This window comes from Xiphophorus hellerii, chromosome 21, assembly GCF_003331165.1.
Source record: "Xiphophorus hellerii strain 12219 chromosome 21, Xiphophorus_hellerii-4.1, whole genome shotgun sequence".
Lineage (NCBI taxonomy): Eukaryota > Metazoa > Chordata > Actinopteri > Cyprinodontiformes > Poeciliidae > Xiphophorus > Xiphophorus hellerii.
The window spans coordinates 2879672-2906569 of NC_045692.1; the positions used below are offsets into that span (position 1 = coordinate 2879672).

At 39.7% G+C, this 26898-nt stretch overlaps 3 protein-coding genes across 16 annotated transcripts in view; 1 reads left to right on the forward strand and 2 right to left on the reverse strand.

Moving 5' to 3' along the window:
• Positions 1-1183: 1183 nt before the first annotated feature.
• Positions 1184-13304, reverse strand: ift74 (intraflagellar transport 74). The gene is made up of 20 exons (XM_032551128.1): positions 13111-13304; positions 12733-12866; positions 12193-12328; positions 11985-12033; positions 11261-11359; positions 11101-11161; positions 10931-10990; positions 10776-10837; positions 5212-5350; positions 5041-5103; positions 4824-4967; positions 3879-3919; positions 3716-3795; positions 3547-3600; positions 3209-3306; positions 3008-3134; positions 2767-2930; positions 2564-2689; positions 2403-2463; positions 1184-1631 (listed from the first exon to the last, which is right to left on the reverse strand). Exons 2-20 carry the CDS (start codon positions 12859-12861, stop codon positions 1516-1518), a joined length of 1809 nt encoding a protein of 602 aa, XP_032407019.1. The 5' UTR covers positions 12862-12866; positions 13111-13304; the 3' UTR covers positions 1184-1515.
• LOC116711686 (leucine-rich repeat-containing protein 19) lies at positions 5369-10398 on the forward strand. Of its 4 annotated transcripts, none has more exons than XM_032551131.1 (8): positions 5369-6317; positions 6720-6809; positions 6978-7064; positions 7579-7826; positions 7925-8036; positions 8422-8509; positions 8612-8818; positions 9002-10398. In XM_032551131.1, exons 3-8 carry the CDS (start codon positions 6987-6989, stop codon positions 9322-9324), a joined length of 1056 nt encoding a protein of 351 aa, XP_032407022.1. In that variant the 5' UTR covers positions 5369-6317; positions 6720-6809; positions 6978-6986; the 3' UTR covers positions 9325-10398. The 4 variants fall into 4 exon arrangements, with proteins under 4 accessions (XP_032407022.1, XP_032407023.1, XP_032407021.1 ...); XM_032551132.1 differs by having other exon boundaries at positions 6739-6809; XM_032551130.1 differs by lacking the exon at positions 6720-6809.
• A 647-nt stretch (positions 13305-13951) lies between the features above and the next one.
• Positions 13952-26898, reverse strand: part of LOC116711682 (microtubule-associated protein 4) — a 108906-nt gene continuing 95959 nt past the window's right edge. For 7 of the 11 annotated variants that reach the window (XM_032551121.1, XM_032551117.1, XM_032551113.1 and 4 more), the window contains 5 exons: positions 24528-24620; positions 23271-23352; positions 21960-22072; positions 20153-20342; positions 18932-19103 (listed from right to left, as the gene is read on the reverse strand). In XM_032551121.1, coding sequence (XP_032407012.1) covers positions 19096-19103; positions 20153-20342; positions 21960-22072; positions 23271-23352; positions 24528-24620 — 486 coding nt within the window. In that variant the 3' untranslated portion in view covers positions 18932-19095. The other 4 variants (XM_032551114.1, XM_032551123.1, XM_032551119.1 and 1 more) reach the window with 4 other exon arrangements.

Here is a 26898-nt window from a genome sequence, read left to right on the forward strand (position 1 = left end):
TCTAAAATGACTTTTTATAACTACATAAAATGCATAGTAGCCGTTTGAAATACAAAAGTCTCTGTTAAAGCTAGTAAATTTCTCAATAATGGAGTTCAATGTCGTTTAAATGAATTTCTCCTTATAGAGATTTCACTTCAGTGCAGACGTGGTTGAAAGCAAGAGTTACAATCGAGTTTGATTTTGTTTAAATGTTTTTGGTTAAACCTAATTTAAAACAACATTTTTATAACATCTTATGACATGAAGCACGTAGCGTCACCCCATAGTGGGGATTTATCTCGTTAAAAAAATCATATCTCCTTTTAAAAAGAGAAAAATTCATGTTTACAATTTTACGTCTCGATTAGATGAGTTTCTCACATCTGATAACATCATTTAAGATGTGAATGTTTCTTGTTATAATGAGCTGCTCCTGTTTTTATTTCCTAGCTCTGGAAATCTGTTGTAGATTGGTGCATCTGTAGAATTAACTTAGCTTTCCCATGTAAAAAAAAAAGCCTCTATTTGTCATATGTTTGACTTTAAACTAAGTGGCTACTAAGAGCTACAGAGCTGAGAAATTTCTTCATGAGCGTCGGTTCAAACCTTTTCCTGCTTGCGTTCGTTGTTCGGCGTAGTGATTCTAAACCTGGACAGGTCAGGGCTCAGGAAGTGTTCAATCCTACAACCACCTCGTTTTCAGGGCTTCGTCAACATGCTGCTTTTATTTTATTTTTTTTATTTGTGTGTGTGTGTATTTGTCAGCCTACTGTCACTGCAACTGATCTATGCATTCACGCCTGTTATTCCTGAATGTGACTGCTGGGAGATTCCAGTGGTGGAAATTGTTCTCCGATCCAGAAACCCGTCCCCCACCTGCTGCTGATCTGTCTCCAGCAGTTCAGGTCAAACGTCCTTCCTCCCACCTGAAGGTCGTGTTGAGCTCCAGATCAGAAGCGCTCAGACTGCCGGTGTGGATCAAGAAGGAAGTCCGGTGTACATACTGAGGACTCGTCTCTCCAAACGGCCCGTTTGAGCAACGCCGTACTGTCCCTCTGCTGCCACCCTCAGCCGTTATGTTTACTGTACTTTGGAAAGGTCAAAAATATATTTCTAGAGTGGAATTTGGATTTTATGCAAATTGATGATCTTTTTTTTTTTTTCTTTAATTATAAGCAATAAATGCAAAAAAAAAATGGAAGTTGTTCTGAGTTACTTTGACTTTATTGTTGTAACAGTGGCTTTTTGGGATATAAACCAACATATTTCTATTCAAGATTCACCAGAAATCATCAACTTATGAATGTAAATTTCTGGAAAATATTCTGTTAAGCGTCACATCATCCCAGTCCAATGCATGTCACGTGTCTGTTATTGTTATTGACAAAGAACAAGTGAAGCTTCTACTGATTTGGGAAAAGAATCTGACCAATCAGAAGTGACATTAACAATTTAAATGCTGCCAGAAAGCTAACCTTAACTTTAACTGTATTGCTAACCTCATACTGAACGCAAAGTTAATGAGAAGATAGGTCAGTTCCTGTGGTTCTGTAGCGCCTCTATAAGGCTCTTGTTGTAGTCTGCCACCTGCTGGTAGACCACCTTAGCAACCGACTCGTAGTCGCTCTCCTGAGTCTTTGAAGCGATGACTGAAGGGAAAGTTAAAGAAAGTTTATTAAGACAACATTCCAACTTACCATAATCGAATTCTCTTGATTCCTGAAGGATATCTGGAAGATTACTTAGCAATAAACTCAAATGGCCACAATTATGTTCATACTGATAATTTTTTACTTTTAAACATATTGAAGTGTATTTGAAGAGATATGAAAGTACTTGGAACTCAGTAGTGAACACATAAAAAGTTGATTGTGCTAACCTTAAAATACTAATAAGTTTTGCTAACGCTACCAATGTGGTATTTAGCAGGAGCTAATGCTAATGCTACAACTAATTATATCTGTCCTTGAAAGACTCCAACTCTTGGGCACCGACTTAACGTTAATATAATTTTATAAACATCTATTTAAATTTGTGACAAACAAAATTTTAGAGATGTCAAATTTTATTCAGCTGAAAGTTTACAAAACAACCAAGCAGAACTGAAAGATTAATCGGATTAATCATGGTGATTGAAAAAATTGTCAAATTATTTAACTAGACTATATGTTCAAGAAAGAGGCTAAATGAAAAATCTGCAGATTGACATTTTTATATGATTAATCAATAAATTGTAATCAATTACTAATATAGTTGCTGCTCTAGAGCCTAATAAGTTAGTTGTTTAAAAAATACATTTAGAGGAGGCTAAGTGTGCCAAATATTTTCAAAGCTATCAAAAATGCTAACTTTTTGCTAATAAGTCATTAGTGGAAATATTATTTTAACTTGAACCATTTGGTGCGTTCTGTGAAGGATACACTCTTTCATCACAAAGTTGTTCTGCTCCAAGTGCTGCCATTTCCTCTCCAGGTTGGTCAGCTGAAACACCAAAGACACACACACACAAACACACACCGCTGAGTTCCTGAAAGAAACAAATGTGCTGAGAGCGTTCGGTTGGACGTGTTGCCGCTCTAACCTGAGCGTGCGTCTCGTTCTCCTGCAGCTTGGTCTTGAGGGCTTCATGTTTCTGGTTCATCTCCTCCAGCAGCTGGAGGAAGGAGTCTCTGCGCTGACTCAGGGTCAGCCGCTCCTCCTGGAGCCTCTGCAGCAGCAGAACAAAGCAGGCGCTCAGCGTTTGGTGACGGGGTGCTGCTGTGTCCCAGGAGCAGCGGGTCCTACCTTCCTCTTGTCGTCAGCGCTCCGCCTCAGGGCGTCCAGGTTTCTGTAGGTAAGCAGCTCTGTTTCCATGGTGCTGACCTGCTCCTTCAGGGTGCTGAGCTCGCCGCTGATCTTCCCCTCCAGCTGCTGAACCTTCTCCAGGTCCTGCTGCAGCCGGCGGGACTCTGCAGGAGGACAGCACCAGGTCAACAGGTAAAGTCTTTTGCTTTCCTCTGGGTTTGGGAGCGTTTGAGTTAAGGACCTGTGGTCAGGCCTCTGGCAGTGCTCTCTGATTGGACCACCTCCGTCTCCTTGCTGACCAGCACTTCCTGCATGTTCTTCAGCTCGCTGGCGGTCACCGTGTCGACGTGGCGTAGCCTCAACATGTTCTGGACACACAGAGCACACCTGCAGTTTTAATCGTCCTCATCATCATCATCATCATCATCAGTCTCTCTCTCACCCTGCTGCAGTGCTCCAGCAGAGAGACAATGTCCTCCTGGCTCCTGGTCAGTTTCTCCTGCTCCTCGGCTCTGGACTCCTCAAACGAGTCCATGAACCCTGAAACAGTCATCCATTAGAGCACAGTGTAAAAGTATTCACCCCTTCATGTTTTACCCTTTTAATGCTTTTATAAACCAATCATATCATCAAGATGTAGCTTTGAAAGGGGCAGTATTATGTCTATAGTATTATTTTATAGCACAGTGTTACCAGCAGTTGTTATAAAAAAGGTCACATTTTGTTGCTCATGATGGATTTGTCACCGTCCGTCTTTCTTCCTCTCTGACTAGAACTCACTGTCTATTTCCTCCTCCTTCCTCTTCAGCTCCTTGTACTTCTGTTGACACTCGCCTGATGACAGAAAAAAAGACTAATCATTCATTTATACATTTAATTTAAAAAAAAATTCTAAATAAGAATGGTCCAAGACACATAGGGAGCTTAGAGCATCATGCAGCAGCGTTACCCTGAGCTGCCTCTGAGTCCTGGTCCAGATTCCGGATGTCCTCTGAAATTTGTCTCTTCCTGTCTCTGATCTCAGTAAGCCTGAGTATATACACACATGGACACACACATGATTACATCCAGCTGGCTCTAAGCTTTTAAATTAACAAAGTGTGAATACACACTGTCTCTCCATGCTGGCTATTTCCTGGTTGTCCTCCTTCACCTGAGAAGAAGAAAAAAAAACAGACAAAAATGAATCAAACTAATTTGGATTCAACAAAATCAGTCTACTTACACATTTTTCAAATGATTGGTCAATTTAACATCAAAATCATATTTTTAATTTAATAAATGCAGATATTTTTCGAAGTTTGTTGATGTGTTCCCTGTTTGGCCTGCAGGAGGTGCCGTTTCCTCCCTGAAGATGTCTACTTTAATTCCTGGTGATAAAAAATGTTTCTCAATTTGGAGCGAGACCAGTTAGAACGTTTCCCCCAGCAGTGAGAATGATGTCATGTTCTCCATGTTTCCTGTGTGTTTGTTGTTTCTGGATAAAAAGTTTTAACAAACTACTTTGAGTTTGGAACAAAGGCTGCAGGTTTTTGAACAATTTCCTCCTCATCTCAGTGTCAAAAGCTACGTTTCCATTGTAAATGTGCGCAAAACTTTGTTAATATTCCACTAAAGTCGAAACACACAATTTCACAGTTGCAGTGTTTCCATTAAATAAGTCCACATGAATAAGTCATTAAATCCTCATCCTCCAGTCACTTCCTGTTGTTTTCGTCTTTTCCGCTGGTAGTAACATCTTGTGACAGGAAGTAGAAGTGATGCGATTTCCATTGCAGGTTTGCAAAATACAGGAATAATTTTGATACAGCTGAAAAACCACCTCATTCAAAAAAGCAAAAGCTCCATATCGACAGATGAGTTTTTTCTAAATTGCAGTGTTTCCATTGAGCAAATGTCAAATTATGCAATTTTAAGGTTAATGGGAACGAAGCAACAGAGAAGAAAGACCACCGATTTGCTTCAGAAGTAGAAAGATGTTCTGGTTTGGTCAGATGAGACCAAACCAGAACCTTCCGCCCCGTAACCCTAAACGTATCATCCCAAAGAGGCTCCACCTGCTTCAGCAGCTTCTCCCTCTCCTCCTGGGGGGAGCCCAGGCTCCTGTCCTCGTCCTCCATGGAGTTGCGCTTCCCCTCCAGCGATGCCAACGTCTCGTGAAGCCGAACCATTTCCTGTTTTATCTGTGAGTGAGACAGCTCCTGCAGAGGGAAGACAAGACGCATGATGGACCTGGACCTGCTTCAGTGCTGCGTTCTTTTGGCCCAAACTCACTGCTTCATAGTCTTCCTTCCTGGTTGCCAGGACGTCCAATTCTTCCTGCAGGACTGCAAGCTCCTGTAAAAAAAAAATATATATATATATATATATATATATATATATATAGAGGCGAGGTTATCTCAGATCATTTCTGGGGAGTTTTTTTTTTTCTTTTTCTAGACATGCCTGCAGCAGTTCTTCATTAGCTGTTGTCATGGAGAAATATTTGTCCCGCTTTGCTGAAGGCATTGCCTGGACGACTTCCTCAGCCACCTGCCTCTCCCTTCCGATCTCCTCCTCTATCGCCCGGATGACCTCTTCTCTCCTGCAGGTCAAACAGGAACATATCACCACCATGGATGTCTCTGGAATTATTTAGGCATGACAAAGCTAAAGGAGGACATCAGAGATGGTCTGCAAATCAGCCGTAGAGAATTTAGGTCTAAATGTTAGTGACAATAAAAGGATGCCCCAAACCAACTGGCACAAACACTGGTGGTGCAGTCAGAGACAATAAACTCCTCTATGAACCAAAGTAGTCGAGCATCAAATGCCAGACAGCTGAAGATTGGTCAAACGGCCATCAACAGGACAACGATTCCAAACTAAGCATGTCTGTCACTGATTGGCTGAAAAAAAACAAACGTTCCAAGTCACAGTCACACCCTAAAATCAAATGAAATGCTGTGGTGGGACTCCAAAAGAGGAACAGGTTGTCGTTTCAAATGTCTCCATAACAATATCAGGCAAATGAAATCATACAGAGATTACTGGTGCTAAAGGAGATACTGGATAAAGAGGGAGAGGTGTGGGGCGCAAAATATTGACCACTGGATATTTGAGTTTTTATTTACCGCTGAGTTAAATTCAAAGCAAATGATGCAGGATGAATAGTCGGCTTCTATTTTTCAAAACTTTAATTTCATTGAAAATTTCACCCTATATTTAGTTCTTTTTTTAAGGCGTTTCTGAATTAGCCGCTTGGGCTGGTGAACCACATTAGTATCATTATCAAATTGTGCTCAAGAAGCCGTACATTTCTGATCTATTCCATATCAATAGTCCTTGAGGATTCCCAATGTAACCACAATCTCATGTTCAGCCTCAACTGAGGAAGTAAACCAATGAGGAAGTCCAGTTAGGAGGACTGACTAGATTGATTTGCTAGCAGGAACTGAGTGTAGCACAATCTAAGTCATACAGGGAGCTACAGAGGGCAAGGGTCACTAGGTGTGCTGGCTGCTTATGGACAACGGATGAAGGAGTTTGTATGTGTGCGTGCGGAAACCCAGGTAAGTGTCTTTTTAAGTATGTACTAGTACAGCTAAAGACTCTCTGAGTACACACTCAGAGAGTCAGAGAGTGAGAGTCAGAGAGTTGGGTTAAATAAACAGCTTATATCAGCTTTTCTGTGTTGCATTAAAGTTCATTTCCAAGCAACTTCTGGTCCTGTGTGTCAGCTGATCTTCATGAGCCTGTCATATCCTTGTGCAAGACACTATTAGCCACAGATCCAGGCCATTGTTGCGCCGATATGTTTTGTGAATTCAGCATTTTTGGATTTAGTTTCTATGCTATAGAATCCTTAGCAGAATCCTTAGCATTATGCCAAGGCAACAGAGGAGCAGTTAGAGAAGATAAATCTGATGATGAAGCTTTAAGCTAGTAAAAATTTGTTTCTGTACTCATACAAGGACCAAAATCCCACTTTAGATGACTGCAAAGCCCTGCAAGAAACATTCTGGTGCTGAGCTTGATAACAAAGGTGTTCCAACAAGTACTAGGTAATGGTTTCCTGGGTGATTAAATACTTATGAGTAAATAATTAGCTTTTTGTTGCTAGATTTGTTTGGTGAATATTTTGTTTTTCTCCATTAGAATGACTGCATAATTATTTTCTACTTCAGTAAAGTATGTTTTCCTCTATGAATCTTGGTTTTTATTCTCTCCAGAGTAAAACAATGGACAGATGTTGGCAGTTTCTCCTCCTGATGTGCCTTTCTGCAGTGGCTGAATTCGGCGAAGCAAACGATGCACCGGTATGAAAAGTTTTAGGCCCTGTCTGTATGGGAACGCTTTTTCTAAAACAGGTTGTCGTTTCAAAAACACCCGCATCCACCCAGGACTGTTTCCACAAACGGTTTCATCCATACAGGAACAGTCGCCAAAAACAGCCGTCAAAATGCGCCAGGGGAGAATGGAACAAGCACGAACGTATGACCTCCACACAAAGTCAGCGGTAAACACTACGTGAAAACAAGAATGGCAAACAACAAACAACACGTGTATCGAATCAGGCGTTATAGGTCGGGTTAGAGGTTGGCTGATAAGTTGGTGTTTTCACAAAACAGGTGCTACATGAGGACAGTTTTCACTCTGGAACCTGTTTAAAAGAAAAAAGTAGATTCCGTGTTGATGCGGGGTGCTCACAGTTAAAATCGTTCCCGTTTTAGAAAAAAAAAATGTTCCAGTAGGGACAGGTCTCCAACATATTTGATGTCCATGTTTCATTTCCTCCTGATTATGGTTCTCTAATTATTGTCCATCCTTCAGCTGGTCAAAAACCTGACAGATGAGCTTCTACAAGTCATCCCTCCTAATGACAAGTCAAATGTTTCCATTCTGGTGATCAAAGGCAACCAGATCACTTTGAATGAGACAGACCAACAAGCCCTGACTACTTATCCAACACTAGTTGAACTGTATGTAGGTGAGAACCTTGTCACTGCTGTGCCAGCCAACTTCTTCTCTGGGCTATCACACCTGAGAGTCCTATCTCTAAGCAGAAACAACATCAACAGGTAACTAAGAAAGCTAAATGCAGTGGGTATGGTGTCCAGTTCTACAACAAATTCCAATCAATTGATGACTCTTGGTTTGTCTATGGTTCTTGCTCCAGTCTGGACCCTGAGGCTTTCTCTGGACTGGATGTTCTAGAAGAGCTGGACCTTTCCGACAACAAGTTGACAGATCTCTGTGACAAGACATTCACTAAGTTAAAACGTCTAAAGGTAAGCTTTGCAAAGGCAAAAAGAATGCCTAACTTGTCCAGATTTACTAAATATCCTCAAGAATCCTGAAAGAATGGCCTCATGTGTTTGGGATTTACTGCACATACAGACAGGTTTTGGTGATAAATATGATTCTTGGCCACAGATGGTTGCAGAAGTGTGTAATAGACCTTACCAACATTAGTGGCTGTCACATTGTAATGGAGGATGCTTTGTAGACATAAAAGAGGACTCAGGCCCTAGAGTCCTTCCCAAGGTGTCAGTCCAATTACTGCATTAACATCCATTGACGTTAATGGATGGCAACAACTTGAATTGTTTATTGTTTATAAGTAAGCTAAACTGATTCAAATTTGATAAAGGGTTTCCTGGGTGTTCTCATCAGATCCTGCATTTACAAGAAAACCCCTGGAACTGTTCCTGTCCTCTGCTTGACTCCATTGGAAGAATGAAAGAAGCAAATATCAATTTTGGTACCAAGATTCCTTTGTAAAAACACACAGAGACTCTCAGTAGTTGTTAATAAGAAATCTAAATAAAACATGCACGACTACTATCTATGTCTTGGTCTTTAGGGGGCCCAAACATCACCTGTGCATCTCCAGCAGAGCAGAAAGGAAAAAATCTCCTGCATTCTATAAATCTTTGTTCTACATCATCACCAGCCATTGCTTATACGGACCATAAATCTCCAACACCACCAGTCACCTCTCAACCATCTAAAGGAATCAACAATACGCCAACAACCACTTCAACAAGTCAGAATTGTACAGTCAGCAAACGTAAGACATATGCACCTTTCTTCTATGCCAGTCATTCTTCCCTTTGACGTGGCACCCAAAACTTCTTAAAGGTCATATTGATGCAAAAACCCTACCTTAGTTGGGTCACAGCATTTCCTAAGCCTCTAAAAACAACTAGTTAAACTGACAGGTTTCTTTTCTTTATCTCCACTCTCCAACCAGGTCAGAAACCTTTGTCTGGACACACATGGAAGTTCACAGCCTGCGTTGCCGCCTTGGCCCTGATCACCTGCATACTCATCCTCACTGCCATCAAAGGACCTTCCTGGTACAAAAGCTTCCACAACTACAGACATCGGAGACTGGTTGAAGACGATGAAGAAGGGGGCCAGGACACCATGATAACTGAGACAGGAGGGTGCAAGAGCCAGCAGACGTTCACTTTTGAGGAACTGAGTCATCGGATACAGGAACAAGAGGAGGATGGATATTTTGAGGATCCATACATCAAGAGGATGGAAGATTCAGAGGAAGAGATACAATGAGGAACAGAATCTAACTGAGGGGCTGGTATCAAATTAGACTGAATCTATAGATTTTAGATCTGTAAATGATCTTATGTAGTTGTTTACATAAGCTAAAGAACTAGCTTATGTAAACTAAGCTTGTTGTTTAGCTTCTATATACTGTGAAGAATTATTGTTTGAGGTTTACTGATCCTTCTCCATGCCATCGTGTCTGATTAAATGAGGAGTGTAATCATGTTAAGAACAGGGTATCTGCAGGTTTAGGCAAATCAAATTAAAGACTTTTTAAGATCTTTTTAATGCAACATTGAATAATATTTAGGACCAAAAAAACTAGAAATATAGGGGATGCTTGGGGGGTCCTGGTGTATTACAATCAACGTAGCAAAAATGATGAAATTTCTGGGTCTGTTTGTGGTTCTTGGTAGCAGCTTTGTGCTTCTCACACTGCTTATGGCTCTCTACAGCTTTAACCCCCTTAGTGCCAAGCTTCAATATTTCTTTGGAACAAAATGCACTGACACTCGTGTGAGTTGGCAACAGAAGTGAGCCAGTGGCAAAAACGAACATTATCCATCCAACTGATTATAAATTTGCACTTATATATGACTGAAATGCTAGCACTTGGTAGCAAGGGTATATTAGCAGATATTTAGTGGTAGCCTCAACTCCCTCCAGTAACAGAAAAATTAAATTTACATATATGAAATTAAGTAGGACTGCCATGACAAAATTTAATACTTGTAATTAATGTCTTTAATTCATAAAACATTTATTTTATGGATTAAAACTATTTCCTATCCACTGTCAGCACATGCTTGCTTTGAAGAAATCAGCTGGGCTTTCTTAACCTTAATATAACTTTATTCTATTAGTTATGACTGATACATGCAGAATAAGACTACATGTATCCAATCTGAATGTGTGTATATAATTGGAATTGCATGAATTAAGTATATTTTTTTATATATTTCTATGTGATGCTATATGAATTTGGCCTGTATGTCTTGAAAGTTTCTTGAGATGATTTAAACAGTGCTATGGCTATGATTGTCCACTCCTGTAATTCATTAAAACATCTAACTACCAGGAGTAATATTATGTTCAGAGTTTTAGTATAAAATGAAGGTCGGTAGGGACAAAATGCAGGCACAAATTGACTCCATTAATGACAGATTTCAGCTGTCACTATCAAAGATAAAAAGTTAAAAGATGGAAATGAAAAACAGGCTTGGATGTGCCTTTTTTCCTTCAAGTGTGCCCAACAATGTTTTACTGACCTGATTCTGAATATTTGATGAAAAAGTTGAGGTTTCCCTGATTTGAACAAGTACTTATGGTGAATATCAGAACCTGTGTGGTTAGTGTGATATTTTGTCGGCAAGCCATTGCCTTGAGGGACCTCAGTCAGTTCCCGTGTTATACCACGGCCTGCTACAACATAGTGAAATGAGCTGAATGATCCATACTCTCTCCTCTCTGTGAAGATGCTGTCGATGCTTCGTGCCTCGATGTCGTTCTGTGCTTTTAGCTGGGAAAACACAAAGTAAAATGGGAAGCAATGAGGAACAATGCTGAATGTGTCCTCAGGCAACTTTTCTAACCAATTCCAGGTCATGCTCACCATGTTGTAGTCATTGATCATCTCCTCCATCTCTGTGTTCGTGTTGAGCTTGTCCACCAGCTGAAAACAGATTTGACATAAATAAGAATAAAAAATAAAAAAACCTCCCAGATCATCACCAAAACTGACGCTACAGTCTTGCTGACAGCAGCCAGGCACTTCCTGTTTACCATGTTGTAGTCAGCAAGCTGGCCCTGCAGGTCCTTAATCTCTGCAGCCAGACCCTCTGCCCTGCAACACACACAAACACAAAAGGTTTATAACACAAACAGATTTGATCTCAAACTCGCTGATTGCATCTTTATAATAGTGGCTAAATTCATCACAGACCTTTTCTCGTAGGAGACATAGACAGAGTTCTCCTGGTTGTAGTTCTCTATCTCTTTGTGCAGTTTGCTGGTCTCTGTGGTCAGCTCGTTGATTTTACTCCTAATGGTGAAAACAACAGAAACTTTCACTTTCGCATTATAATATACAAAGATTTATGGAATATTCTGCAGTAACACAGCACAGCGCCTTGCAAAATTATTCACACCCTTTCATATTCTCCATATTTTGTCTCTTTTTGCTCTGCTGTGAAAGAGAGAGCTGACTGACAGACCCACCAGGTCTGAGTGACTGTCACTAAACTAAGCAACTTTTTCAGATCATAAAAGAAAAACAAAAAAAACCTATCAGCCAAAATCGGAATCGGCAGATCAGACAAGATGGGTGATCGGATACGTTTGGTGGAGTTAAAAGATCATTTTAAACCTGTAAGGATATTAATATTTTTGTTTGTCTACTGAATGAGATACCAATAAAATTAAACAAAGACAGTGGTTGTAATGTGAGAAAATGTAAAAAGATTGAAGGATGAGATGTAATGCTGCTTTAGCTAACACACAAGTATACTTTTTTTTTACATGTGAATTTGCTTCATTTTATTTTCCTAACTATATTGTTCCCTACATAAACTAAAAGTAAAAAAAGTAAAAATTCACACTTAAATAGCTTATTAGAAGAAATGATTGTGTTGGTAAATGTGGCCACAATCTGCTGGTTATCATGTTACCTGAGGAGACCCAGGTAGTAGGATTTATCCAGAATCTGTCTCTGAGGCCCTTCAGGAAGGGAAGCCAGGAGGGACAAAGTTGGAAAGTGAAAGAAAAAAGAAAGAGAGAAACGGTGACTTTGTTACTTTTAGTCATATAAAAGGAACCCGTCCACAAACAGCAGTTTCTTTAGAGACAAAGACAAGCCTGGTGGCACTTTAACTACACCTTTCATTCCCGTCTTCATCCCACTGAGACCCTGCTGGGTGACGGGCCTGTCAGCCACTTTAATGGCTGCTGACAGAACTCCAGGAGAGGGGATGGCCCCTCTCATACCTGGGTGCCCACTGGTAGTTGGAACCATCTGGAAAACATCACTATAACAATGACTCTGATTAAAAACCAACTGTTGTGCAGCAGCAGTTGTCCTGTAAGGACAGCGTTGGTATCTTTCCTGTTTGGCATTTTCTTATTTTTATACAAGTACAGCAGCTCATAAAATCGATATTTTTTGAAACTCATATTATATACATTCAAGCCTTTATTTGACAGATGAAGAGTATTGCTTTTTCTTAAGCTGATGACAAAAAATTCATATCGTCACACAGGAATCTGAGTCTTTATGCTAGTTATTCAACAGGTTCCCTCTGTGGTTCGAGCTTACTGAAGGTGTGTATTGCACTGTAGAAGTGTGAAAGTTTAGTCGTCATGTCTGACTTGCTGTTAAGCAATGAGAACTAAGACTCCGGGATGCCGCGGAGCTTTTACCCCGGTTGGTACTCGTATAGCGGTGGGAGGAGGTCGCACTGCTGTCGGGGGTCTCCCGGCACCAGGAACCGCAGATCCACTCCGGCTCATCGGCCTAGCAATGCCGGAAGGTGGTCTCTGGCTCGCCATGATGCCTGAAACAAAGGGATGGATAATTTGACAACAAGCGAACATTGAAATTACAGTTAAGGTTTCTAGACCAGCAGAGCAGTTATCCTTTTAACGTCCTCGTTTGTCTTGAAGCTCTTTGCTCCTGTAATCTAAACATTTTCTAATCCTGCGAATATTCATGTCAACATGACGTTTATTTCAGCCTCAAACTATTGTTTACATTACCACTTTAGCTTAAAACTCGGACAATGTAGCTCAGTTCCGAACCTTTAATTAGTTTCCTTTGACGATTTTCGTTGGTTACTGAATCTGCTCCGGCCCACGTCTGTTGTAGTGTGGTCAAAAAATAATGTGGAACCCGTTAAGTGAAAACAGAAAAGCTACACCATTCTAGCTGAAGCTAACATTCAGCAGCTCGAGTGATGTTGACGTTACCCCGGTAACCGTCGTCTTCTTCTTGATTTCTTTTCCTCTTGACTGTTGGCAAGGAACGTTAGGTATGTATTACCGCCACCTACTGGTATGAGAGTGTCTTCTCCTTCCTTCATATATATCAGTGAAAACATGCTTGCCCCCTAGCGTCTAACAGAAGTAATGCAAAAACACACGAAACAATGCGTGAGTGTGCGTGTGCAAGGGAAGTGGTGGAAAACAGTTAAAACGGAAAGAGGTGAACAGCATTCCTCTTCCTGTTACGTGAAGTCATCCTGATTCTCAGTGGGGTTCAGATCTAAGAAGTTTCCCGACAGCAAGTCTAAAATTTCAATATTCTGCCCTGTGAGATACTTGAGCACTTATCAGAGCTGCAGCTCACTGTGCATTCAGATGCTTCCACACTCACCTGCTATTGATGTTGCGCAAGCTCTGCACTGGCGGCTACAGAAATCTGCAGTCAGGAGAAGGTTGTTCTAGTGCTAGGACTCAGCAGGACTCTTTCCCAACTTCACATGTGCTTATATGAAGTTAGATGATCATTTGTGCCAGGGCTAAAATATAGGCTATTTGTCATGAATTTCTCCAACTAATATATATATATATATTTGTAGTCATTAGCAAAAACTGTCCATGTTTGAGCCCCAACTGCAAAGAATACAATTTAACACAAATATGAAATTTAGTCCAATTTATTTTATGTTTAATAATCACATCACTAATTAACAAGTAATCACAATAAACACTTTTTTTTTCAAAACCAAAACTAAAACTCAAAATATTGAGAAAAACATAATCCCACGCAAAAAAACAAAAACAAAAAAACCCAACAACAAAACAACGAGGAAGTTCTGTAAATGAGAGAAAGTCTACCTAACACAAGCCATTGTTGGTTTTCAGCATGCTCTGCAGGTATAGCAGTTAGCTAGTGTTAAATGTTTATTTGAAGCTCCGCGATGCTCCTCAGAGGGGTTTCAGGTGCTACAGTGAGTTGTCTAGCTCTAACTGTGTGTTAGGCTCTCTCCCAGACAGGCTGCTGCTCTGTAAGTGCCATTCTTAGCCAATATTATCTCCCTTAACTTGTCAGCCTCATGTACATCAGCTTTTGCTTCAGTTCCATTTAACTTTATCCTTAAACCAGCAGGGGTCGCTGCACTCTTACTTTTCGAGCTATTCTCTCCATTATTTTCATCTCTTAAGACTGGGCTTCTTGTGGCAGCACACATAAGTACAAGAAAATATGTTAGAAAAATCGTAATTAATTAGGTTCTATAATACCACTTCAGTATTTATGTATAAAGCCGTTACAGCACTTCAAATGAAATCAAATACAGATTTGTGTTGACAGGTATCTTCTCCAATGCTAACTTGAAAACTGAAGCAAAAAAAAAAAAAAAAAAGAAAATCACACCTCGAGCCCCTTCAATCATGAGAGCGAAACCGCCACGAGGCTACAGGAACACAACGATAAATACATGTACAAAAGTGTTGCGTCTTTAGCACAATTTATCTCGACAGACATTCTTTCACTTCAGTGGCCCCCTTTCGAAAAATAAAACAAAACAAAACAAAAAAACAGGCCAAAGCTTACCATGTTGTCACAAGTATTCAGAATAACAGCCATAACAGTCATGATAAAAACGCTTCCTCCCATAAAAACTTGCAAAGCTATGTGGAAATAAAAGCAACGTTCCCCCCCACAGACTGATAACTGCAGCTGTACGTTGTTTGTTCGTAGTTTTCAGGGCGAATAACAGTGCATCTATGAACAATCTCAGAAGAGGCGAACAGAAACTTGTGGCTAGAAGCAAAGCTGGGTTTTAGTTACGGACAGGCACGTGGAAGAGCTCAGCCAGAAAACAGCTGCGAGATCAAAGCTACGCCTTTAGCATCAACAACTTTTTGTGTATGAAATTACAAGCTATTGCCTGTATGTGTCAGAATGTGTACAATTTATTACTAGACTTACAGGAACTGTAATGGGAACGATCTGAAGAAATCAGGTAAAACTGACAAACAGGTTACTGTTGCCAAGCGAAGGCTCATTCATGTTCGAGTTACTATTCATAAAAAGTGGATTTACCACTACATCACAGTTAATCCTCTTTGATAATATGATTAAAAGCATTAAGGTGCAGTTTAGTTTCATCAAAGCAACAGCAAAATATCAACTTGATAAAAAAATTTCCTTTACATAAAGATTCTGAAATGTGACTTTGAATTCTGACATTACCTCTCGACACAAAGCTTTATTGATCCATCACAACTGTATGATGTTATTTTGACTTCAGGATCTGAAAAGCTAATCCAAAATAAGCATGTGAAGTCAGCATAGAGATTAAAGACATGCCCTTTTTAACAGATTTAGAGATAACAGATAAGGACAGGTTTGTCAAATATTTTGTATAACATATTCTCTTTTAAAAGATTTTGCAGGTAGAACTAAATTTGTCTTCAATAAATTTGAGTTTATTTAATTGCAGTGACAATTGTAGGCCTGTTATTAGAAATTCAGAGCCCACTTCTATGTGAAAAAGAAGAATAAAACTAGAATTGAAGTACCAATGAGTACCTGCCTTTAGTTTTGCACCACGTAGTAAAATGAACTTGATCTGTTATTTTTAAGTGAGATTATATACAGTTAATAAGTAAAATTTTGTTCAAGTGAGAATTTGCTTTTGCAAGAGGTTCAAGCATTCTCTGGCATTCTCAGAGTTTTCATAAACTACAGTGGCATTTCTGAGACTGAAACAGTCTTAAGTAAATTTGGTAAATTTGCTCTGATCTAAAAACTGCTGACTAGCTTTGGGCTCATGAAAAGGAGTAAGACAACAAAAGGGTTAAGGGCCCTTAATGGTCGAACCGCTGAGTAGCATTGTTTTCTGAGTAAACACACCCTCGAAGTTAAGACCAATCACATGATAGTTTTCCACAGAGAGAGGAGTGAAAAGTTTGCCAAGAGGTTGTGACATGAAGGGGATGATGACATAAAGCTGAGAACAAAGTGACTGGTTCTTGACCTGTGGCAGCAGCAACAATGAGAATTGATTTCAACAGTTCGGTGCGACCATGCAGAGCCCTTTACCAACTCCAGGCATGATATTGATATTCAACAAAATGTCATTTTAGTCTATTACATAGACAATTTACATTCTAAATTTAATCCCCAAACAATCAGTAATATAGTTTTATTATAATATTTAAGCACTTTTACTTGAACAGAAAAAATATTCAGTAACTGGTTCAACGTTTTAAAATGTTGCATTTTGATGCCATTTCATGAACTCAGTGCTAGTTTGGTTACTAATCATAAATTAGTAAACCACATTTAGAACCAAATTATATTGACAATGACATTTTTTAGGGTGTACTAGCAATAAAATGTCAACTCATGCTCAAATTAGATTAGCTAAGTGTCGCTAGCTGGCAGGTGGAGCTGTTAGCTAGTAGGTGACCATGGTAAAGCCTGTAAAAGATGGAAATATTAATAGTTTCTAAGAAGATGAATAGTTTTTGAAAAGTTGGTTATAAGTAAAATGGTAAGCTTAAAATTGTTTGCTTGACATGTTGAAATAATTGCTAATGTAGCATTGTTTGCTAACAAGCGCCATGTAATAACTACATATTGTGATATGTATGTATTAGCTAAACAGAATAATATATATTTCCTATAATATCCTGGATATATCAAAGCAACATATTAAAAGTATTGATAAACATATTTTACAAATCAAATGACCACTGATAACCTACCAAAATATCATTCGGCTAAAAGATTTTCAACAATAGTTAAGTGGCGTAATGAGTATGTACAATGTTGGAGCAGCATGATTAAATCTTAACACCAAACCATCACAAGAACTTCCTTTTAATTTCTATTTTTGAAATTATGCAAGCAATACCAGAACAGAACAGCTGGAGTAAAACCCATGAGCTTTGAGTTTGCGGTTGAGTTTCTATTTTCTAGCCATGCATTAGAAAGGCATCAGGAGGCAACAGGTTGCTACAAGAGAAGAGAATAAAGTAAGACCATGTCTCAATGGCAGTACGGCAACAAGAAGAGCACTGAGCACACAGTACTGTAGATGATTTCTAAATTTAACTGAATCTTGAGCGAACTCCCAAAACCACACTAACCTGACCCGCACAGAAACACCTAAAAATAGAACAACAGTCAACCAGGGCAGCACCAAAACCATACTGTTCAGAACAGAAAAACTCTTCATCCTCCACCATATTCTCTCTCTCTGAGCTGTTTTAGGCGTGAAACTGCATCACTCTTATCTATTGGGATTCTTTTTTTAAAATTTTTTAAGGTAAGACAAACAGGAGGCACATATGAGACACTGTTCCTTTCGTTTCAGAAGCAATCTGAACTGGATCTTCCTCTTCTCCCTCTGGACTCAGTGAAAGCTTCTCGACTTCAGCAAACATCCTACCTTATATTATTTAAAACCTCTTCAGTCACAACACTGACCACGCATCTGATATTTAACCACGACTCTGAAATTCCTTTTGTATTTCATCTATCAACCTTTTCCTCAACGTTCTGCGACATTCTTCATCTCCTTCACACTGTGTGTCTTAGTTTGCAAGAACATGTGCGTGTTTCATAGATTTTCTGAGCACTACTTGATGAAAAGGAAATAAAACACCTTAAGGAAATAAAATAGAATAGCATTGATATATTAAATACAACCTAGTTCTATTGTCAAGGAACATGATGGAAAGAAGGAAATAAAGAGGATCCAAAAAGAACACAGATGCTCATTTCTATATATAATCTTTTCAATCAAACACCTCATCACAAACACAGAGAATAAAGAGTTGAATTGGCTAAAATGATTCAAACAGCCTTCTTTTTTGTTAAGTCAGCTTGCATATGGTTGCATGATGATGAAGGAAGAGGAAGCCATGATGAAATTTATACTGAATTACTACGACGTTACAGAAGCAGAGAGTATGTGGCTACAGGGGGAAAAAACGGCTCCTAAAATCACAAGGAAAAAGAGATGGGAATCCAATAGGAGAGCCAAATTGTTCTGGTCACTACTGAAGAGACTGTTGCTGCCACCTGGTGGGTGTGCAGGGGGAATGATGGTGGTTTTTCTAGAAGGTCCCACCACCGGGTTTCCACGTGAAAGCGGGCAATTCCAAGATGCCGGACTCAGAGAGATCATTGCCGTCCTGGAATTTTCCTTCACATAAAGTACCGGTCAGGACCAGTCAGAGTCTAAAGTTACTTCAGGTAAATACATGAAAGTGGTGGTGATGATGAAGGCGATGATGCATGACGATGTGAAAGAAGCACTACTGCACAATGATTCTAATTTTCCAATAACTGATGTGAGATTAAATGGGGTTAAGAAAGTTGGGATCCCTTCACGGAAACGCCGCTGTCGTCCCCCCGGACCTCCACCTGTAGGTGCAGTAAGGAGGGGGAGAGGGGGAATTGAGATTTGATGGGGCAACACTGCAAGAATCTGGGTGGTGGCTTTGGTTGGCCATGCGGGGAGAACGAGGAACCATGTGGGCGGGAACTGTTGCCGTTGTCCTGTGGGGGGCTGGCCAGATGGTGATGTCAGCGCTGTGGTCCGTGCGAGAGCGAGCATTCTCGCGGAAGTTGAGCTTGATAGACTCAATCTGCAGCAGAGGGGTTAGGGGGAAGGGAACAGGGGGGTTGGGTGGGGTTGGAGGGGGAGTAAAAGTGAGGCAAGGAGAAGGAAAAAAAAACATATTTACAGTGAGGAAAAGTGGGGAGGGAGAGGCGGTGACATTATAGGGGGCAGATGAAATGAGGAGGGCAGAGGGATAGCAGAATTAGATGCCTGTAAGATAAAAAGTCAAAATATAATCAGATGGACTGCAGACATGAGAAATACAGATGCATTCAGACACAACACACGCAGAGATGATACTGTATGATGGCTAAAGGCTCCCACGTACTCCGGCAAACTTCACCCCCTCGTAATCGAGGCAAACTCAATGTCTGCGGAAAGGTCAGTTTTTCCATACTTGGTGCCTCAAAGTAAATTGCTCAGAGGTAACAGGGTTCACATTCAACTGTTTTGTATGCTGCACCGAGCTGTTGATGTTGAGTCAGCGCCATCTTGTGGAAGTACTTGTTATCCACTTATCTGGAACCTGATTGAGGGAGATCTTCATACACCCAGACTTTCGTCTCCCCTGCTACCTCTGCATAGGGAAACCTGAGGCAGATCCGGAAGACGCCTGAGTCATGTCAGCTGGCTTCTTTCAAATTAGATATATAAAAGGAATTTGTCATGAGAAATGTGGGAAATCGGTATGCTTGACTATGAATTCTCAACTGTAAGCAGACAATGTGTGCGGCTCACAGAATACGCACAGTATGCCTGAGTATGTGGGAGCTTTAACACCATGGTGGAGTCAACATCAGGCTTTCAAACCTATGAACACTACCAACTGCAAAGCAGTTTGAGCGTCATCATGGTGTGAGTCTGTTTTGGGGCTTCAGAATTGGTGGAATCATGAAGGAGGACCAATCATCAGTTTACAAAATGGCAAGAGTCGGGAAAATAGTTACCCAGTACACATTAAACTACTTTTGGATGGGATAGCAGGCTAACATTAACCTCCTGGAATGTCCTCAGTCTCAATCCTGCTGAAATGCTGTGGACTGTCCTTAAAGTAAAATGAGTTCAATTGAGAGCTGAACCAATAAGAGCAGCTCTCATCTGACCCTCAGCTCTGGGAACCCCTGGTCTTGGTGATGGTTCCTGGCAAAAGAACTTTTGTGAGCATCTTTGACTTCTTCTGTCAGTCTCTTTGAACAGCTGAGTTTCCAATGAGGTCATCAAACCTAAAGTGGAAACTTGGCGCGCATATAGAAACTTACTTGTCTCTGGCATTAGAGAGTCCAGAGCCTGGGGTTCTCGGACACCCTCACCATCACTGGGAGCCCCGTCCTTCAGCCCGTTCTCCTGGGCATTAGGGGTCCCTGCAGGTCCCATCTTGGGGTCTGGGGCCGGAGCCAGGCTGCTAGTCATGGGAGTTGCATTTCCCTCTGTTTCCTGCGGTCCCTCAGCCTAGAAACACACAGAGAGGCATGTCAGTTGGTGCGGATGGAACAACCTGGCAAGAAAATCCCAGTCAGACAAGTTTGCCTCTGAAGGTGAATATTTAAGGCTCGTGGAAAGAAATGGAATGACACAAAGCCAAAAGAGCTAAGGTTTTAGCATCAAATGACCAAACAGACACACTATGGAAAAGCTGGTGTAAAATACTGAGTATGAACCTTGAACCCACACAGCTTTGAACATTTGGAATGTTTTAACTCTTCCCTCATTGACTGCAAACTGAAGCAACCATTAGAACCAAGTTAACCAAGCATAAAGAGTTACACCTATGAAACCACATGGATTCTCTACCAGCAGTTTCAGCAGTGATCCAAATGCCTTTTGTACCTCGAATTCAATTCCGTTAAAATTTTTATTAAATTCAGTTTATTTTTATAGCGCTATTTTGTCTCAGTGTTGAGGTGAGACCTAACATATTTACTTTCACAAGTGTGCAAGACTTTATTAGAAATTGCTTTGGATTTAAGTCAAATGTAATAGACATGGAGACGGAAAAGAAAGGGAGACAAGTGTGAGAAAATGTTTAAAGGGAAAGAAGGAGAAGAGTGCAGGAGAAAAAGGATATAAATAATACAAGACAACACCCTAGAAGTCTGTTCCTACATCTACAAAAAGAGAGAAAAAAACAAAACAAACAACAACAACAACAAAAAAAAAAACCCCAGAAAAGTTGATGTGTAAGATACAAATATTTTGGAAACACTTTGAGAATGCTTTGAGTGGGTAACCGTTGGTTACAACTGAAACCAGAGTCAACAACTAGTTAGAGCTTAGCCATGAATTAAAATAAATACCTTAAAACTCTGTTTAAATTTTTGTTTTTAAGAGATTTAGACTACACTTCATACAAAATTAAAAATAATGTGTTTTTTAAATTTAGCTTAAAATCAGTTTATTTTGCACTAAAACAGATTTATTAAAATGTAGGTTGGGATGTATGAAGCACTTTAAGACAATTAGCTTCAAGATTTTTAATACCTTTTTGGCTTTAAAAATGACAATCTTTAAATGAGACAAGCTTAAAAAAGTTAATATATTAAAAATTTAGCTTACAAATTCTTTAAAATACAGTTTGTAGCTGAGTTAAGTATTATTAAAAAAAATAGGAATTATTAGTTTCCTCGTCTCAATTCATCCTCCTGAACCTAATATCGCCTTTTCTCAAGAACTGGATGTGTACAATTTACTAATTACCCAAAAAGGCACCTTTACAATTTAAGGTGTAAGTAAACAATGAATGGATTCTATCAGAAGTCTCTATGTACTCAAAGGTTGCATCATACCTGTGTAGTTAGGGATTTAGTAGTGAGATCTTCAAAAGACATCTTTTGCATTTTATTAAAAATTGGTTGATTTAATTGTATGACTTGTTTTAGATCTCATGGACCTGGGTAAAGATGTAAATTCAACATAAATTCAACAGGAATAACTGTGTGCCACATTGATTAGTATTTACATCCAGACATACAGGGAATGAAGACACTTAGCCTTTGGCTTTGTTCAGATATCAGCAGTGTAAAAACAGCAGTTTCTGCCCTACAGGCCGACTCTCCACACTAGCCTCACCTTGACGTTCCCTCCTCCAGGAGAATGGCTCTCGTTGTCCACTGACCCCACTTTGTGCTGAGCCTTTTCCCTAATGTTCACTTTGTGGGACTCAATCTTCATGACGCCTCCGCCTGCAGCGCACAGCAACAATCAGTCTGATAATCACACATCAGGAGAACATGCGAAGCAAACAACTTCACCAGGGTCTCATGAATTTACACCTGGTTATTAAATAAATACATGCATTTTCTGGTCAACGCATACAAGCAAAGATTATTAATACATCACAAAAACAAGAGAATAACTAAATTTAACTAGGCCATTTCACCAACCGTCTTGGCGTCATTTTCCTGTTGATGACCTAATTCCAACAAAGCTTCAGTTTTCAAACAAACAGTCTCACATTTAACTCTAGACTAGCTTGGGAGCTAATGGCTGTCAAAATTACTGCAAAAGGTTTTGTTTCTGTGTCTGTAAAACAAGCCCAAATTATTAGTTTCCCACTGCTACGCCTGGCCATGCCATAAGCTGTAGGTGTTCATATTAGCGTTTCCCCCAGTGTATTATAGGCCTGGCGGCCCGCCATGCTTTACTAGCCCCACCGCCAGGCTAAGCCTTTCTTTTTTATGTTTTTAGGAAAATAATAATAATAAAAAATAAAAATAAAAAAAATCGCTTTTTTTGATGGAGCCGTTAACTTAATTTGGATTAAACAGAAGTGCAAATAATTGATATTAATTTTAATTGTGTTTGTTTGATTTGTTGTTTTAAAGATTAGTTGTGGGTTTAAATATTGTTTCACTGGCAATGTTTTCCCGTAACATATAATTACCCAGTAATATTTTTACATTTCCTGTCTACTTAACATCTTTTAATACAAAAACACAGTGGACCACCAGTGGACCGCCTCGGTGCCCCGACCACTAGACTTAGCAAGTTTTCTGGGGGAAACCCTGCATATCCTGTGTTTTGTTAACTTTAAACATGGTACTGATCTTTCCTGCCACATAGCTCTACATGCAAGTTTCTGGAGACTTTAGATGTATTAAAGGTGTTAAAACCTTACATCAATTTTAGCTCATAAAAATAATTAAAAAGCCCAAAATTCTCATTCAAGGTCTTAAATTTCCTTCAGTTATGTTTTAAAATGACACATTTCTTCTTTATCCATTGTTTCTACCATTCACCAGCCAATTAAAACTTTACGGAAATAAGTAAAGGTTTGGTATTTTAAATGACTTCACAGGCTTCAGAAGTATACGCTCAAAAGAGGAAATGCTATTTATAAAGATAACCAGCACAACAGGATCAGAGCAAGTCTTGGCTCACCAGGCTTATGCTTGATGTTGTCCTTGGATCCACATTTTGAAGTCACCTTACTTACGTCCACCTTCTTGTTGAGTATCTGCACCTGTTGCAGTTGATAAAAAGATTTTTTTTAGGTCAGTTTTTATTCTGAAAGCACAGACTGATGTTAGGGTCCTTTGCCAGGTTTACTTCATCTCAGGAAGGAAAACTAGAAAGAGTAAGTGTTTCAAGCTTGAGAAAACATTATAAAAATGAGAGCTTCATTTAAAAAGCTACAGAAAGTTCTATTCTATCCATTCATCTTTGTGTTTGTGATCAGGAACTCCTGATCATTCATGGAGCTTCTTTAGAAATGTGGACTGTGGAAGCTGACGTTAGCGCTGGGGACGTCTGTGCTGCTGCTGCTACATGTTTAGAATTGCAATATTTTAAGCTTGAATAGCTTCACTGACGAGCTAATTCCTTTTAGCACAACTTGAACACAACAGAGCCCAATCAGATTGTTTTTTTGAAGTAAGAAATTACCAGAAGCAAATTCATCGGATATCGCTGTCCTCTGCAAATGTTGTTTGTGCATCAGATTTATGAGTGTACCAAAAACTCACAGATACAGCAGTTCTGGCCAGAACTTTTATTAAAACAAACAAACAAACAAAAAAAACAAAAATTTTTAACATGTTAAAATCTATGTAATTAATCAAAATGAATGCATTAAAGCCCCAGTCTTAGAAGATACTGTATTTGAAAACAGGTCCAGAAAAGCATCCCATGATAGGACCAATCATCCAGTGCTGCCTAAAACACCTGGGTGAATGTGACACAGTGACACATACAAAAAAAAAAAAACAGTCACAGCCAATCAGAGTTAGTGGCAGAACAGGGTGACAGAGGAGAAGTTTAAGGAAGCGTGGGGAAGGTGAAGCAGGTTCACTCGGGGTGAGGGTAGCTGGTGCCATAGGGTGTGTAGTTCTGCTTTGAGCCTCAGTGACATCACCCACTGGTTTTCTGAATGGACTTGAAACTTGGAGTCCTGCTTTGGCTTTTTTGAAAGCAGAAGGGACCTCATCTGGTGATGAAATTCTTAAGAACCTGGATCCCTTAAAATGATTGCTCAAGGAACCACCAACTGACTTAGAAAAGTGAGCGAATTAACTTACGGTAATTAATTTTGATTAGAAGATTAAAATCTAATTTGTCATCTTTGTTCTGGTTTGAGTCGAGTTGTTGACTTCCTGACTGGAGCTTCCTAGCAGGGCTTGTGGGCCAGACAGTACTTACATTCCCTCCACCAGGAACATGCTTCATATTGTCCTTGGAGCCCAAGCGTGAGGTGATGTGGCTGAAGTCCAGCTTTTTGGAGACTATTTGAACCTATATGAGTACAGCACAGCGGCAAGAATGGAGAGGGCAGAGAAGGGCCAAGGAGGGGATTGGGAGCACATGGGGAGGAAGTTAGACAGGAGAGGTGAAGCAGAGGGTGAGGAAGACAGGATAGGAGAGGCAACCACCACAGCTGAGGTTAGAAAGGACAAGACAGCAGGAGAGAGCAAGGTTCAACAGAGCAAATCCTACCGTGGCTGCTAATTCACATTTAAAAATTTAATTCTAGGATACCTTAGTCATCATAAAGAGTAACTAAATGTTGGTATAACTCATATAGTCAGTGTTGTTATAAATGGTGATGCTGTGGACAGGAAAGACCTGTGGTAGTAGTTAAATCTGAAAAAGCCTCTGACTGAAGACTGTAACAGTCTCATGACATGCTAACAGTTCAATATCTGGGCAGCAGAGATGACATTTTACACAAATGTGTCCTGGATGAAAGCAGCAGTTGTTGGCGAGCAATGCTAATCCACCTCATTTGATTTTCCCGCCAGTCTTTAAATCTTTTTCTGGCCGTTTAGATAGAAAGCCGGGCAGGAAGACGCTGGAGTTGGGGATATGAACATTGGCCATTATGATGGGTGGATAGATGGAAGAGATGATTTGAACTTCCTCTTCCTCTCGCTGCTCTGCATCCAGGAAGCCAGTGAGCATCAAGAGTCTGGGATCAGGTTACCAACATGGCAGAGCTTGGTGTGAATGCACAGTGAGGTAAAGACTTTAGGATAACAACGATGTGACACCCAGGACAACAAAGAGGAACCCTCCGTCCAGGAAAAAACAGCTACTATGGGTTAGCTATTATGGATGTGGTGCCAATAGCAAACCATTCTGATCCTGTCCATGTTAAAGTTTCTTATCATCCAAAGTGAACTGGGCTTCCTCAATGTTCTAGTCAAGAACACTGGTATACATAGTGGGATGATTCCACAACAATTTGGTGATGACCTGCACATTTTTCAGTATTGTGGGAAATATATTATAAGGCAAAAGTGATAAACGCTGAAATTTGGGACTTCTGTTGTAAACCACACACTGAGATCATGTGGTCTGTTCTTAAAAAAGCAGGTGAAGAAGCAGAGGCCAGCGAACTGTGATTAATTCTAACCAAGTGATGACAAGAAGTTGACACTGAGGTTGATACCCGCTATGTCAAAGCAACTTTATATTAACTTTTTTTTTTAAAAAAGATGTTTTTTTTAATTTTAAAAAAGCTTTAAAACATAAAATCTTTGCAATTATTTACTGTTTAGACACACACAAAAAAAGATCCCAAAATACCACAATATCTTTGTCCCCTCCAAAGATCTGGCAATGATTGCAAACAATGGACATGGACACTGGACTCTATATGATGCAGAATACTTGTTTAAAGTGCTGAAATAATACTGGGTTCTATTTTGACCCCCTCTAAAGCATGATAATTATTGTGAATTAGAGACACAGAACGGCAGGATACATAAAATGGAAAAAAGAAACTGTTCGCTATTGGCTGAGACTTAATTCATTCCTCAGTCCACTCTACTGTTGGCTCAGCTGAGCCTTCATGATGAAAATCTGTGTCTCTCCATGAATGTCAATAAAGCCTCAATGGGAATCTCTAATTTTTGAAACTGCCAAAGGTGACAATGCAACTGTCAGTCAGCAGGTGGCGCCAAACACATTTCCTTGTTTGAAATAAAGTTATTGTGGAAAAAAGAGAACATGTGAGGAAACAGAACATTTTATGTAAACAGTCTTTACACATTTCAAAATAAGAGCATTCATATAAACTACCTTCTTGAAGAATTATTAGCAATTAATAACAAAAAGATCTCATATCTTTTTTCAGCTGAAATTCTACAAAATTGCCAAGTGAATTAGTGCTTTTCAAATTCTCCAGAAAAAAAAAAAAATATTTAGGGGAAGCTAAGTGTGCTAAATGTTTCCAAAATTAGCAAAAGCGCCAAATGAAAAATTAGCTTTGCCTTTAGTGCATTATTGGATGTGCATTCACCACTGTAAACAGCATAATGTTTGCTTTTCATTATTTTCAGAAAAGTTAACAGACTGAAAGCACATAAAATGAAATGCTGTAAAAGTAAATGATATAAAAGAACCAAACATTGGAGCGCTTACTGAATATGAATTAAAAAAACATCCCAATAAAACATCCAGGTAATCGCCCTCCTGACCATTCTAGAACTATGACAATAAGATTTCAGACTGACTGAAGATTTCAGAAGCTTGATTTGCCAAGCTTCTGACATGTAGATGTGCTATCAAA

Excerpts from the sequence above, each read along its gene's own strand:
- LOC116711686 (XM_032551129.1), top strand. The coding sequence starts at position 6,939 with ATGTTTTCCTCTATGAATCTTGGTTTTTATTCTCTCCAGAGTAAAACA. Across the intron at positions 7,827-7,924 it reads AGCAGAAACAACATCAACAG|TCTGGACCCTGAGGCTTTCT; the intron begins GTAACTAAGAAA and ends TTCTTGCTCCAG. Across the intron at positions 8,037-8,421 it reads CTAAGTTAAAACGTCTAAAG|ATCCTGCATTTACAAGAAAA; the intron begins GTAAGCTTTGCA and ends TGTTCTCATCAG.
- ift74 (XM_032551128.1), bottom strand. The coding sequence starts at position 12,861 with ATGGCGAGCCAGAGACCACCTTCCGGCATTGCTAGGCCGATGAGCCGG. Across the intron at positions 3,796-3,878 it reads ATAGCCAGCATGGAGAGACA|GCTTACTGAGATCAGAGACA; the intron begins GTGTGTATTCAC and ends GTATATACTCAG. Across the intron at positions 3,307-3,546 it reads GAAGGAGGAGGAAATAGACA|GGTTCATGGACTCGTTTGAG; the intron begins GTGAGTTCTAGT and ends TGACTGTTTCAG.